General features: G+C 44.8%; 1 protein-coding gene across 1 annotated transcript; it reads left to right on the top strand.

Moving 5' to 3' along the window:
- The first annotated feature begins 5113 nt into the window (after window positions 1–5113).
- Window positions 5114–15219, top strand: CSRNP1 (cysteine and serine rich nuclear protein 1). Its single transcript, XM_015832555.1, has 4 exons — window positions 5114–5291; window positions 10483–10742; window positions 11880–12176; window positions 14209–15219. The coding sequence occupies exons 1-4, from the start codon at window positions 5114–5116 to the stop codon at window positions 15217–15219; spliced, it is 1746 nt and encodes a 581-aa protein (XP_015688041.1).
- The last annotated feature ends 697 nt before the right edge of the window (window positions 15220–15916 follow it).

Here is a 15916-nt window from a genome sequence, read left to right as displayed (position 1 = left end):
TGCTGTTGTAACTTTGAATGGTCACCAAACGAACTGTTGTAAGTTGAGGACTACCTGTAATTTGCAAACCTCTGCATTTCCAGGGTGTAGACGGGTGAATTTCTAGAGTAGAATATAAGATGTTCCTTACTTGGGTGATTTTTTTTCCCTGCAAAGCTGGTCTTGTCTGCTCCTATCTTCTTTTGTCTTTCTTCTCCAAACTTAACCTTGGAAAAAGTGCAGAGAAGAGAAACTAGGATAATTAAATGCCTGCAGACTAAAACATACAAAGAACGGTTGCTGGAATTGGGTCTGTCTAGTTTAATGAAGAGAAGGACGAGGGGGGGACAGGATAGCAGTCTTCCAATATCTCAGGGGCTGCCCCAAAGAAGAGGCAGTCAAGCTATTCTCCAAAGCGCCTGAAGGCAGGACAAGAAGCAACGGGTGGAAACTAATCAAGGAGAGAAGCAACCTAGAACTAAGGAGAAACTTCCTGACAGTTGGAACAATTAACCAGTGGAACAACCTGCCTCCAGAAGCGGTGAATGCTCCAACACTGGAAGTCTTTAAGAAGAGACTGGACAGCCATTTGTCTGAAATGGTGTAGGCAGGGTTTCCTGCCTGAGCAGGGGGTTGGACTAGATGACCTCCAAGGTCCCTTCTATTCTATTCCATTCTATTCTATTCTGTTCATAGCTGTTCACTTTTCTGTGTGAAGATTCAGGTTTCCTCAACTGCAGCAAAGTATATTGATGCTGGGGCTTTTTTTGTCTTTTTTTTTTTTTTTTGAGGATGTTTCTTCAGGAAACAGAGGGCTGTTATTTATGGCACAGAAGTCTGGAAATAGGTTCCCCACTAGATGGCTGTTAACAGCCCAAAGCCTGGAGAAATGTGGGTGGCGCGTTCAGTGCCACCAGCCTGGTTGGTTGCTTTCTCAGAGTGGTTGTAAATCAGTCTCAGTAGTAAATCATCGCTCCCAAGCTGAGCACCCACACAGCTGGCATGGCTTCTGTAGCTGAAACCAGCTTTGGAAAGGGCCTCAGCATGTGCAGCAGCGCCAAAGAGGCTGGATGGGCTTCCCGCGCCCAAGCTGGCACCGGGAGACCAAAGAATCTCCGAAGCTAAGTGTCCTTAACTTCCCTCATGTACACAGTGTGTTCTCGTACATCCAGGCAGCTGGACGCTGGCTGGTTTTTTTATTATTATTATTTGGAGGAAGGAGTGGGATCATGATAGAATAGAACAGAAAGCTGGAAGGGACCTTGGAGGTCTTCTAGTCCAGCCCCCTGATCAAGCAGGAGAACCTACACCAGTGTTTCTCAACCTTGACAATTTTAAGGCATGTGGACTTCAACTTCCAGAATTCCACAGCCAGGAATGCTGGCTGTGGAATTCTGGGAGTTGAAGTCCACATGCCTTAAAATTGTCAAGGTTGAGAAACACTGACCTACACCATCTCAGACAGGTGATTGTCTAGTCTCTTCTTTAAAATCTCCAGTGATGGCGCGCCCACGATTTCTGGTGGCAAGCTGTTCCACTGGTTGATTGTCCTCACTGTCAGGAAGTTTCTCCTTAATTCCAGGTTGTTTCTCTCCTTGATCAGTTTCCAACCATTGTTTCTCATCCTTCCCTCTGGTGCTTTGGTGAACAACCTGGCCCCTCTGTCTTGTGACAGCCCCTCAAATACTGGGACACTGCTATCATGTCTCCCCTGTTTCTTCTTTTCTTTAGACTAGCCAAACCCAAGCCCCGCAGCCGTTCTTTGTATGTTTCAGTCTCCAGGCCTTGGATCCTCTTAGTTGCTCTTCTCTGATTTTTTTCCAGAGTGCCCCTCCACTCTGAAACCGTCATTTGTGTTGGGGAGGGGAAAGCACTCTGCACATGCCCCAGGCCAATGTGTTTTCATGTGCTTCTACTGGGATCTCTGAGCTGTGAAGCAAATTTGGAATTCTGAAGCCATAGATGCTTTTTAGTGGGAAAGAGCTGGGCTTGGATAATCCATAATTATTTTTAGAAGCCCATGTGTTTATGTGACGCCAATGTAGCAGGGAAGACGACTGTTAGATCTATTCCCAGGAGTGCAAGGGGTTGTCTGTTGTTCGAAGGAGTACCAATTTATTTATTTATATTCTGACTTTTTTTATAACTAACTCAAGGTGGCAAGCATGCCAAATGTCCCTTCCTCTTATTTTTCCTACAACAACCCTGTGAGGTGAATTGGCCTGAGAGAGAGGGGGGGAGGACTGGCCGGCAATCACTTAGCTGGCTTTCATGTCCAAGGCGGGACCAGAACTCACCAACTCCTGGTGATTGGTCTAAAGTCAGTTAGGCAGTTGTCATGCCTAAGGTGGGAGTAGAACTCAGAGTCTCCTGGTGATTGGCCCAAAGTCACCTAGCTGGCTTTCATGCCGAAGGCGGGACTAGAACTCACCGACTCCTGATGATTGGTCTAAAGTCAGCCAGGCAGTTGTCATGCCTAAGGTGGGAGTAGAACTCAGAGTCTCCTGGTGATTGGCCCAAAATCACCCAGATGGCTTTGATGGCCAGGTTAGGACTAGAACTCACCATCTCCTGGTGTTTGGTCCAAAGTCACCCAGTTGGCTTTGATGCCTAAGGTGGGAGTAGAACTTACCATCTTCTGCTTTCTAGCCTGGTGCCTTTAACCAATAAACCAAACTGGCTCCATGCTAGAGGGCAAGATCCATCCATCACCAGCTTGGGACTGAGATAGGAGTGTGGGGAAAGAAACCTGCCTTCAATCAAGGACATTTAGATGATTTTTGGCCCTGTCCCTGTTCTTCTGCCCAGCCAACTTTGCAGGGGTATTGTAAGAAGAACTGGATGAGCAAGTGGTAAGAACACCACCTTGAAATCTTGGACATCAGGCAGATTCCAACTCTTGACAGGCCAAACAAGAAATATTTGTTGCGCAATAGGGATTTTGGCTGGCTGAGAAGGCCTGAATTCAAAGGAATGTTTGAATTTTTTCTAGATTACAAGGAGAAGTTTCATCCTGGCAGGGCTGATCCAGAGCCATCCAGTTTCAGCTCTGCAGGATCGCCTCCAAAGTGGAGCAACACATAGGGGAGATTTCTTTTCAACTTTTTCACTAGCTCTCTTACACTGTATGCGGTCATGCTAATGAAGAATAGCAATGCAGTTTAAAAAAAAAATGCTCAGTTTTTCCTTCATTGGATCAAAGCTTGAGGCAATTGGCATTGTGCATTTGCATTTGCACAAATACAGGTTTTTTTCCCCCCCTGCAGAATGTAATTTCTTGCCAGTTTATTTTTGGTGATGGTGATGGTGGGGGGAATTATCTCCTCCTGTTGGGGCAACCACAAACCACTTGAAAGAGAGCCCTAAAAACTTTTCCCACTGAAAGATCCTGCCTTTGTAGCAGATTAGAAGCAGAATTTGCTCTTTAAGCCTTCTTACTTCTGCAAACTTCGGAGCTGGTTGCATTATCCTTTCACACACAGCCTCCTCGCCCCCCCCTCCTCCCCTTCTTTTCCTTTCCATCCCTGACCTGCACCTTCCTTTTGAAAACGAGATGTTCAAATCAGAGAAGAATGTGCATCTGGGCTGAATACTTTTTCGGAAAGTGTTCCCAGCATAGGAAGAGCTGGCTGTGCCAGAGAGGAATTCCTGCGGGTTTGATCTGCTTCATCGTGTTTCTGGTTAGGGGTGGGTATTTAAAAAAAAAAAAAAAAAAGACAGGAAGAAAGAAAGAAAAAGGCTGTTCTCGGTCAAACGAGATGAGTAAGAACTGGGAGATCCGAACAAAATGTCTTTGTTGGCAACTTAGCAAGACGAGATGAGATTTCTATGTGTTTATGTCAGGGTGGTTGCATTCCACGCTGACGCCCCTAGATTTTGGACCAGGGTTGCACAAACTGACCTTTTGCCCAAGTCTGAATTAAAACACAAGGCAGGTTGATTTTCTGGCTGTTTCACTTCTGAAATATAGGCATGTACGGCCTGCCTGTTCCTGGAAACAAACCACTCACTGCATGTTTTTTCCTTAGTTGTAGTTTTGGATCTATCGCAGGGGTAGGCAACCTTGGCTCTTTTATGACTCGTGGACTTCAACTCCCAGAATTCCTGCATGGCTGGCTCAGGAATTCTGGGAGTTGAAGTCCACGAGTCATAAAAAAAGCCAAGGTTGCCTACCCCCTGGTCTATCTGTATCAGATAGGGTTTCCTGCCTGAGCAGGGGGTTGGACTAGAAGACCTCAAAGGCATGGCTCAGCTTGGAAACCTTTTCTTTCCCCTCAGCATGGCTGGCTCAGGAATTCTGGGAGTTGAAGTCCACCAGTCATAAAAGAGCCAAGGTTCCCCACCCCTGATCTAGAGCAATGTTTCTCCACCAAGCTTGAGGATGTGTGGACTTCAACTCCCAAAATTCCCCAGCTGGCATACGTAGTTGCAAGGGGCTGAGAAACAGTGGTCCTAAACCAGAGGTGGGGAACCATGGCCCCTTTATGACTTGTGGACTTCAACTCCCAGAATTTCTCAGCTGGCACTATCCTAGACAAAGTTAGAGAAAGCAAAGTGTCTTTGGGGGAGGGGTGTCCTATGCTTGGAGCTATCAAAATGGTGGATCGGGTCATGCAGAACTTTTCTTCAGGAGTGACCCTCAATACAATTTGGTTTCACCTCTCTAACCAGGGGGCTTTCAAGCACTCCTTCCTATGAGCAGCCCCTTCCCAGGCCAACCTGGATGCCAAGAAACCACTGAACATTGCAGAAGAACCCGTGAGTGTCATGTAGGCTTCTTAGATATACTGGCTGATCTTGACCCGGAATTGTCCTGTTGAGTTCAGTTGAGTTTGGGCATCAGAGTTCCTTGTGTGAAGGAATTGTGGATGTCTTGAAGGAGAATAACGGGTTTTTTTTGGTAGGTGGAGATGTAGTCTAAGCTCATATGAAGAGTTGAGGGATGGCTGGGTTGAAGAAATCTTTGTCTTCATATCTCGTCTTCCAGTTGTTGAGAATCTTTTGAAAATTTTTCTGTCTGGTGATGTTTTATTTGGAGCATATCTTTGAAAATGATTTGGACTTGTGTTACTCATGACTGTCTCTTCTTTTTGTTCTTTCCACTCAGATATAAGAAAAAAATCTCTTCCTAATCATGACAGGAGTGCTAAAGCGGAAACATGATGAATTGGAAGATGATCTTTCACACATCTTCTCTTTATCTACATCTTCTCCTTTCTCATCCTCTTCAGCTTTGTCAGGTTGGGAATCTGACGAAGAAAACAGCCAAGGAGGCCTCCAGCCCACCTTGGCCTTAAACATGGATTTCACCCGTAAGTACCGTGTTTCCTAATGCATTTGTGAGAATAAACCAGGCTCACTCAACCTGCACCACCAGAAGTTTCCAGTTTTGAAGCCAGGCTGTGCCCCTTCAGGAGATTCTGAATGCTGATTTTGCAAAACATTCAAGTAGCTTGGGGGTCCATCTATCCGGCTAAGGGACCTCTTGACACTTGTCATATTTTGTGACATACAGATAGTCCTCGACTTACAACAGTTTGTTTAGTGACAGTTCACAGTGGCATGTATTTCACCCTTACAACCATTTCAGCATCCCCATGGCCATATGATCAAAATTCGGATGCTTTGCAATTGGTTCCCATTTATGACGGTCGCAGTGTCCCTGTGATCTGCTTTTGCAACCTTCTGACAAACAAAATCAATGGGGGAAGCCAGATTCACTTAACTGTGTTAGTAACTTAACAACTGCAGCGATTCACTTAAGAACTGTGGCAAGAAAGGTCCTAAAATGGGGCAAAATTCATTTAACATCTGTCTCACTGAACAACAGAAATTTTGAACTCAGTTGTGGTCATAAGCCAAGGACTACTTGTATTTGTGTTGGATTTAAGAGTTGAAAACAGCTGTCACAAACAGCTGTGACAGGACTATTAAGATGGAGAGTGTTTAGCAGCATTGGGAGCCATTGATTGAGTTAATGGTACTTTTATGGCCTACCTTTGGATATCTTTGTATGAGCAAATGATTTGAATAAGAGGGTGTACTTTTTGAAAATCAAAAGTAAAAAAGTCTTCATTTCTGGTGAGATTATGCCCCTTTGATTATTATTTTTTTTTTAAAAAAAGCTCCTAAAGGGAAGTATTAGGCAGCAAAAAAAAAAAAACCCACCATCTTTAAACATGTTCCATTTTTGCTAACCTTTTAAGAATCTGTTTATGATGCAAGCCTTTATTTAACTACGGTGCCTCCTGCAGAACTTTGATCTGATCTGACAGGACTTGGCTAAGATTTACAGCATCCCCCCCCCTTTTTTTTTTTTATTAGCCATCGGTCGGTGCCTCTTTCTCACTGAGGTTCTGCAGAAATGGCATCTACTTCTTTGCAGGAATGCCAGCTGCTATGCTCCTACAACCGGGGCAAGGCTCGTAATAAATCTTGTTCAGAACGTTTGGGGATAGTACACTTAGCAGACTGTTTTGCAAGTCTGCTGGCGTTTCAGAATGCGCTGGGTGTCGGTGGAAGCAACAAAGCTTCTTTATTGTGTGAACTCTTGTGCAAAAGACAACCCAAACAGTTTTAAGGGGAGGGGGGGAGGATGACAAAACACTCAAGCAGGGTAGCAAATTGTAATTGGCTTCGTTTTCCTTCCTTTGCATCTTCATCCTTGGCAATGGGATATGCGTTCTGTCTTGATTGAGGAAGATTAGGATTTTAAAAAAAATGTGATTTTGGGAGAAGATAGAGGAGAGGGAGGGAGGAAGGAAGGAAGGAAAAGAGTAAAGAGGGAGGCAGGGAGGGAGGGGAAGAGGGGAAGGAAGGATTCCCTCTCTTGGCCCAGGACGAGAAATACAGTTAGTCCTCTACTTACGACCACAATTGGGCCCAAAGTTTCTGTTGCTAATTGAGGCATTTGTTAAGTGAGTTTTTTTCCCCATTTTATGACCTTTTTTGAATCACTGCAATTGGTCAAGTGGTTGTTAAGTGAATCAGGCTTCCCCATTTACTTTGCTTGTCAGAAGGTTGCAAAAGGGGATCACATGATCCCAGCACACTGCAACCATCATAAATACAGGCCAGGTGCCAAGCCTCCAAATTTTGATCAATGGTCATAAGGTTGCAAAAGGTTGCAGCGGAGCAGAGATTGCAAGGAACTGGTCACTAGTATAGAGACTGTATTTGTAATTCTTGCCCACAGATTCTTTGGCTATGGTTCACCTCTTAGCTTTCCTTTTTCCTCTCCAGAAGGGAAATTCTCATTATTTAATATCTAGTCCAGGGCTTTTCAACCTTTTCACCCATTGTACCACTTTTAGGATATGGCAACATCCGAGTACGACCAGTCGCCTAGCAAGGTGTCAAAAACCTGATGAACAAAAAAAAAAAAAAAGGAAAAAAATGATAAAGTACAGGTAGTTCTCGACTTACAACAGTTCGCTTAGTGACTGTTTGAAGTTACAATGGCACTGAAAAAAGTGCCCCCCAAGGCACAGCCGAGCAAGACACCTGCCTGCCCACCCGGCGGCGCTCTTCCTCCTGTCCGAGGTTTTCATTGTTGTGAGCATTTCTGTTGAGGATTGGCAGCAGGGGTGGTGGGGTGGGGGGTGTTTGGTTTTTATTCCCCCCATCTGCTGGGTGGTTGCAGCAGGTTTTGGTCACTTCACATGACCCTGGGACACTGTGACCGTCATAAATATGAATCAGTTGCCAAGCATCTGAATGTAAATCACAAGACCCTGGAGAGGCTGCAACAGTCCAGCTGATCGGCGCTTCTTCTGGGCTCAGCAGAAGCGCCAGGATCAGTGCTGCTTTCCAGCTGGAGTCTGGCGCTGATCCTGGCGCTTCCGCTGAGCCCTGACAGCCCTGCAGCTCCAGCCATCTCTCACTCAGGCTTGTGCGGTGCTGCCACCGGTTCAGCTCATTCCCCTCCCCCACTACCACTTTTCTAGGATGGTCGCGTACCACCTGCCAGGTGCCAATGTACCACAGGTGGTACCCGTACCACTGGTTGAAAAGCCCTGATCTAGAAGACTTGAGCCCATTTTAAGTAAATGGATTCCAGATCGATCTAGCTGAATGCGTATTATGAATGTGCTCAGATTGGCTTGACTCCATGTATCTCTCTTCAATTGAATTCTGCAAACTGCCAGCTTAAACTAAACCACCCTGAGCTAGCCAGGTTTTGCAGAGCCCATAGTTGCAATCCACAAGGTTTTTTTTTTTTTTGCTCAGAATAAACTATTAGGGAAAGAGAGAGGCTTTGTCCCACCACTTTGATGCTCAAAGCAGCACAGTGGTTTTGCATGAAAGAAGAACTATAACAAAGGAGTCTGGATGTCTATGGAGATCCTCAGCCATCCAGGTCAGGGTTGTCCCAAAGGTGCTTTTTCAAGGGGCAACTGGACTTCCTTGTTTTTCCTTGAAGACGTTTCGCTTCTCCTCCAAGAAGCTTCTTCGGTTCTGACTTGGGTGGTGGGGAATGGAAGGATATATACTCCTTGCAGTCAGCTGGTTGTTAGTACTCTTTCTGAGGCCACCTGGAGGTTTATCTGTGCCCTCAGGGTCACCTGAATAGTGCAAATGGGTGTGGAATCTTCTTGGAACTTCTGTGTTGTAAAGAGAAGAGAGGTGGTGTTGTATCCTTCCCCCTCTGTTGAGAGAGGGCTGTTCAGTTTACAGCCATCTACACTAAAGCCATCTTCATTAAAATTGAACAGTGTTGGAGCATCTACAAGTTCTGGACGCAAGCCATTCCACTGGTTAATTGCTCCCATTTTCTCCTTAGTTCTAGGTTGCTTCTCTCCTTGATTAGTTCCCATCCTTTGCTTCTTGTCCTGCCTTCAGGCGCTTTGGAGAATAGCTTGACTCCTTCGTCTTTCCTTCCTCCTATTCTACTAATAGTTCATCTTTGCCTCTTCCTAATTCATTCTCATCCTGTCTTTTCTTACTAGCCTGCTCAGCTTCTCCCTGTGGTGTTGTTTCCCCCCCCCTCCTTTGCCTTGTCCTCTCTTTGTTTCTTGAGTTTAAAAAGAACAAATACATAAATGTGCTTTACCAGATGGAGGGAGGAAAGCCCTAATCCCGGCAGCGGAGATTAACCCTTTTTCTAAAGCCCATCAGAAACCTGTTCCACAGGTTGCCACTTTAAGATAAATAGCTCCAAGTGCCCAGTTTTGTTTTGTTTTTTGTAGGGATCACCTGCACAGAGATTAAGTGTACGGCAGCTGGTGTCAGGGCAGACGCTGGGGAACAAGCCAAGGGTTACCAAGGATGGCATGGCAAATGGGTTGCTTTGAGGTGGGCTTGCCTGTCTGCAGGGAAAGAGGGAGGGCCAGGTTCTCTCTTTTTTTAAAAGAAGAAAGCAGAGATTTTTTGCTTCTATTGATATCCTTCAGATTTCCTTGCTAACGGCACCGAAGGAGCTCACTGGGGCAGTTGGATAACACTTACGGATATTTCAGCATGCGGCTCCATGCCCGTGTCAAGCCCGTGCAGTGGGGGGACGGGTGGTGGTGGTGGTGAGACGACACTTCTTTGTAAACTCGACCCTACCTTAAATAGCCTCTGAGCTCAAGTTATGAATGTGCACGTGGAGACGGGAGGAGAGAGGCCGGGTCTGGCTTCTGGCCAGGATAAAAGCCATACCCAAAAGTATCGGGTGGCACACGCAGTGCCCTCCTGCAGGAATGGCCGTGCCAGGGAAGGCACGTGGATCAGAGAAGGAGGGCGGCTGAAAACGGGTGCTGCCAGCTGAAGGGAGCTTCAGCTGGCTTTGCCCAGAGTGGTGCCTGTGACCACAGGATGCTGCAAATCACTGCCTGAGTGTCCAAAATGCAGTCGTGTGGCCTTGGGGGAGGAAGTGGACATTGGAACTTTGAATCCAGGTCATAAGTATCTTTGGGGGGGGGGCTATCATAAAGTCAAACAGTTGCTAAGTGATCAGTCATAAGTCAAGGACTACCTGTAATATATCAAGAGCCGTGGTGGCGCATTGGTTAGAATGCAGTATTGCAAGCTAACTCTGCCCGCTGCCAGGAGTTCAATCCTGATGGGCTCATGGTTGACTCAGCCTTCCATCTTTCCAAAGTCAGTAAAATGAGGACCCAGATTGTTGAGGGGCAATAGGCTGACTCCTCTGTAAACCGTTTAGAGAGGGCTGTAAAGCACTATAAAACGGTATATAAGTCTTAAGTGCTCTTGCTATCATGGATGTCTTTTAGTAGGAATTAAAATCCAAGCTCCTAGTCCTCACTGACTTAGAGCAACGTTTCTCAATCTCTGCAATATAGGTTTCAACTCCCTAACTAGAATAGCTGGCTTGGGGAATTCTGGGAATAGAAGTGCAGCCTTGTTGCCTGGAGAATTCTGGGAGTTGAAGTCCACGCATCTTAAAGGGGCTGAAATAGAGAAACATTAATTTAGAGGGAAGTTGGGCGGAAAAACAAGAGGTTTGTCAAAAGAATAATGGCAGTCAATACTCATTTCCTTCCTTCCTTCTTCCTGCAGCCAAGTCCATCCTGAAGAAAAGCAAGCGGTTGAGACAGAACAATGTCACATTTGACCGGGTCACTGTCTTCTACTTCCCGCGTTGCCAAGGATTCACCACCGTGTCTAGCTGTGGGGGCTGCACCTTGGGGATGGCTAGGAAGCATGGCTTCTCCCGGGAATTCACCGTGTCGGAGTTTTGCAAGCAGCAGAAGATCAACCGCCTTGAGAAGCTGAAGGACAGGCTGAAAGAAGAGAGACTTGAAGCCCTTAAATCGAAAGTAAGAATCTTCTCTTCTGCAAGCATTCAATTCTTCATGTTTGGAAAATTTTAAGGAACTCAGATTGCTTGGGGGGCTCTCCTTCCCCTTGGCCCCAGAAGGCAGAAAAAAGCCACTTAGCCCTACGACCAGGAGCAATCTGTGGGGACACAAACTCTCCTTGAGGGGAGTTGAAAAAATGTGCGCCACAATGTTTTGCATTCCTGGGGAAAGAACTTTGCACTGGGCTGCCTCTTAGTTACTTAAAAAAAAAACTTTTAGAAATCGTTGTACATTGTTTATAACAGTTCTTATTTTTTTTTAAATCTCGGAACAACAGCCCACCCCCTTTATGAGATAGCCAGGGGTTAATATGGCCTTGAAACCTAATTTGTCATTTCTCAGTAATTTTCTTTCCATGGAGAAGAATGACATTCGCAGGATGTTTGAGAATTTCTTTTGGTGGTGGGGTTTTTTGTTTTGTTTCTGCTGATGTTGAATTTTGGAGCGGGCATCATTTTAAGCTTCTGTTTAAGCTTCTAGGAGGAACATACAAAACAGAGGAAGCCAGGATCCTGGTCATACACACGTAGTCCTTGACTTACAACAGTTCATTTAATGACTGAAAACGGCACTGAAAAAAAGTGACTTATGCCCAACTTCCAACTGTTGCAGCATCCCTACGGTCACGTGATCAAAATTCAGTTGCTTGGCAACCGGCTCATACTTATGACCGTTGCTGTGTCCCAAGGTCATGTGATTCCCTTGTGCGACCTTCTGACAAGCAAAGCCAATGGGGGAAGCCAGATTCACTTAACAGCCTTGTTACTCATTTAAGAACTGCAGTGACTCACTTAACAATGGTGGCAAGAAAGGTCGCAAAGTGGGACAAAACGTACTTAACAACTAGCAACAGAAATGTTGGGCTCAGTTGTGGTCGTAAGTCGAGGACTACCTGTATTGGTAAGAAAATACCTGGGGTGATTTTTCAGCATGGCACCAGGCATTTGCCTTGTATTTGACCCGCCTGGATAAGACCCCACCCCAAACATGGTGATGGGGATGGAGAAGGGGATGGATCTCTGCCTAGAAAGTCCTGAACCCCCAAAGTATCACCTTGCGGGACTGAGGGTCTTCTCTGTCTTCCCCCTTATCCAGCTCACTATGAACGGTACGAAGGTGTCTGAGGAAGCGAAGCGGCTGACCATAGAGGACATCTCAGTGGACGATGTGGATATCAGTAATGTGGATCTGGAGAACGGCTTCTTCCTCCAGCCTTACACCACCAAGAAGAGGCGGGCCTTGCTCAAGGCCATGGGGGTGAAGAAGATTGACAAGGAGGAGAAACGGCAGTTGCAAAGGATTCGTCGTTCTCGGAAAAAGTGCGGCTGTAACTGCCAAGAGTTTTGTGACCCCGATACCTGTAGCTGCAGTGTGGCAGGAATTAAATGCCAGGTAGGTGATCCCCCTTAAGAAGGATGGAAGGGATGGCCGTAAAATGGGACAAAAGTCACTCGACGACTTGTCTTGTTCAGCAAAGGAAATTTTGGGACTCGGTTGTGGTCATAAGCCAAAGAGTATTGTAATGAAAAGAAACCTCCCACCAGCTTCCTATAGTGTCCTTCAAATTTAATATTCCGGCTGATTTTAAATATTAGTTTTATTTAATTGTGTTAACTTCTAAAAATGGTTTTGGAAGACTGTTTGGTTTCTTTCCAAACTTATTAATAAGTCTGGTGGTTCGTTTCAATAAGTAATATGAAACCATTCATGCTTATTGTCTTGGCTGTGTGAGTTTTTTTGGCATTGTTTCACCATTTCATTGTGGCTTCATTTGATGTTTGGTAACTTAGGCAGATCTTAGAAATGAGATCTCTCGGCTTTAAACAATCCAAGTACCAAGAACTGAAGCAGAAATGATGGAACAGAGAAATATACCTACACAAAATGAATAGAGTGGGATTTCTTGGGGACTGATATTTAAGGCAGAGTGATGTGGATAATGGACTCTTTTATTTAAAGTAGACAGCTGCAACCTAGCTACTTCCAAGTAGATTTGTCTTCAGTTCCCCAAACCCAACAGATGTGCTAGATTTAACTCCCAGAATTGCTGGCCAGGTGGACTCTAAAAATCGTACATCTGTTGAATTCTGGAACTTTAATCCACCAGAAGGAAATCTGATTAGATTTCTTTTTTTATCATTGCACTTTTTCTTTCTTGACTTTTGTTTTTATTTGTAGTTTATCTTAAACTTCAATAAAAAATTTGGGGGGGGGGAAAGATTCCGGAAGATGGAACTGGAGAAAAAAAATGTTTGTGCTCATTCACTAAGAGATTTGTTTCAAAATGGATAAGAAAAATGTTTCCTAGTAAAGACCTTGTAGTGACCAATGGTTTGCCATTGGAATCCTTTACTTTTGAAGAGGAACTGCTGTTTAATTAAATTGCACATTGGAATGCCCAACAGTGTATATGTTTCATGTGGATGGCTAGAACTAGACCCACTTTGCAGGATCTTGAAACTAATTTGGGGCCAGGAATCTTGGAAGAGTTCTTCTCAGCAACACTGGGGTGACCTCAAATTAAACAATTTATTGTGTTCTGTCAGAGAATTGCGGCAGCTGGTGTCCAAATGGAATCAGAGAAGCTGATAAGTTTTTTTTTTAACCGTGAGCACATTGGCACCCATTAAAAATGAAATTCTCTTGCCTGCTCTCAAAGAACTTGCGGTTTTATATAAATAAATATATTTACAGTAAATAAGAGGCAAACGGGAGCATAGTCAGGTAAATGAAAACAGCAGGAACATCACTGGGTAAATTATAGAGAACATACAGGGCACACGGGAAAAACTCTCCCTTCATTCTCACAGCAACCGATCATAGCTCATACTCTCTTCAGCCGATTAGCTATCACAACTGTGTGTTCATGCAGTGTATGACACAGTCCTTGGGGGGAGGGCTTAAGAGGCTTAGTGCACATAATGCAGTTAATAACATCCAGATGTTTATGTCCTAAGATCAAACAGAATGGAAACATTGTGAGATCTGATGTAAGGTGTCTCTTCTAGAATGGAATGGGAATGGGAATAATCAGAGCAGAACAGAACAGAATAGAATAGAATACACAAAGTTAGAAGGGACCTTGGAGGTCATCTAGTCCAACCCCCTGCTCAGGCAGGAAACCCTATACCATTCCCGACAAAAGTCTCTTCTTAAAGGCTTCCAGTATTGGAGCATCTGGAGGCAGGTTGTTCCACTGGTTAATTGTTCTAACTGTCAGGAAGTTTCTTCTTAGTTCTAGGTTGCTTCTCTTCTTGGTTAGTTTCCACCCGTTGCTTCTTGTCCTGCCTTCAGGCCCTTTGGAGAATAGCTTGACTCCCTCTTCTTTGGGGCAGCCCCTGAGCTATTGGAACGCTGCTATCCTGTCCCCCCTCGTCCTTCTCTTCATTAAACTATTCTAAATCTTTGATCTCTCTTCCAACAGATGGATTACACCTCTTTTCCTTGTGGTTGCACCAGAGATGGTTGTGGGAACACAGAGGGGAGAATTGAGTTCAACCAACCTCGGGTGCACACCCACTTCCTCCACACCGTCATGAGGCTGGAGTTGGAAGAGAGGCAGCAAAACAGCGAGTCTGAGCTACCCTTCAGGGACCATATTCACCCATTTATCTATCCGGTCAAGAAGGCTTCCTACGAGGAAAGGGCCGTCTCGCTGATGCCCGTCTTCAAGTTCAGCAGCACCTTGGAGACTGTGGGCGAGAACAGCTGCAGTAGCAACACAACCGACTCGTCGGTGTCGTCCAATCAAACCGAGGATTTGGAAGAGTCGTACGGAACTCACCCGTCTGAGAAGTTGCAATTGGACATCGATGACAATAGCCTGGCCCGGATCCTCCACTTCAACGATTCGGATGCAGAAGAAGACAGCAGTGGTGTTGGCCACTGCCAGGATAATCTGAGTTCTTTCCACCCTTCTGGTTTCTTTAGTGTGGAAGTAGAATACCAGTGTGCTACCAACCCTGCTGGAGAGATGGGCTCCAGCGGTGGTTTTGGCTATTCATCAGACATCACCGAATACTTGGATGAGAATGCCAACCAGGGGCCAAGCGGTCTCCTTGAGGAGATCTCCATTGAGCAGGATGAAGAGAGTGCCAGCTTTTCTCCATCTTCCTCTGAAGAACTGGAGTCCAAGAACTACATGGATCTGAGCTTCTCCGATTCTCTAGAATTTTTCCAGTCCTTTTCAGATTACAACCTGGGACCTCTTTATAACTCCTTGAAGGAGTATGAGGACGTGGACAACTTTACCGTTTGGCAGCTGCAATTTCCAAATCTCCCCAGCTTCTCTCAACCTGCAGATCAGAGCAGCTGTTTTCTGGAGTCCTTGATTGGGTTGTCTGAATCTGTCCCAGAAATCCCTGCATCTTTTTCAGACAGCCAGCTTCTTGAAGATACCATTAACTCATCTCTAGTGGAGACCATGAAGGTTTAAATTTTTATTTTTATTTTATATTTTTTTTTTGATAAAAGGAAAGGCTGGACAGTGTCTCATTTCCTATGGTGAATAAACATTCCTTTCTACAAGATATGCTGGGAAGAAGATTTTTTCTAAGCAGATAAATCAATATTGTTCTATTTTGGACACTTTGTGGAGAAAAAAAAAGTGCTAAAGTTTTTTGTTTTTGTTTTTTACTATTTGTGAAAACCTTCTGAGTTCTTAATGGCATTTTTGGGGGGTGGGCGGAAGGAGAATTTTGCAAATTCAAACAGTTTTCTTGCATTTTGTATGGGGGGGGATGGGGAGACTTTGTAAGGAATATCCCTTGTATACCTTTTAAGTTTGTGGATCACTCACCCAGCACCTTCTGCAAACATGCCGAAATGTTTGCAGACAATTTTTCTGCCATTGCTTTTGTGAGTTACAGAAGTTTATTTATTGTGCAAATGATTTGCTATTGCTGAAATGGGAAAACGTTTACAACCGGGGAAATAATTATATTATTTGGATTATTTTTTTTGCTCCCCTATTTATTGCAAAGGATCACCGATCTAAACAAGTCGCCGAAGCTTCAACAAAGCATGGGACTTTATTTAAGTTAGTTATAGCTTATATCATGCATTATGTACAATCGTTTTCTTTTTGAATAATATATATTATTTATTTGTCACAGGCTTCTTGGTTAGGCTGT

The sequence above is a fragment of the Protobothrops mucrosquamatus genome, unplaced genomic scaffold (genome assembly GCF_001527695.2).
Source record: "Protobothrops mucrosquamatus isolate PMUCROS unplaced genomic scaffold, P.Mucros_1.0 scaffold5, whole genome shotgun sequence".
In the NCBI taxonomy this organism is placed as follows: Eukaryota; Metazoa; Chordata; class Lepidosauria; order Squamata; family Viperidae; genus Protobothrops; species Protobothrops mucrosquamatus.
The sequence above is the reverse complement of the archived record's forward strand: the minus strand, read 5'-3'. Positions and strand labels throughout refer to the sequence as shown.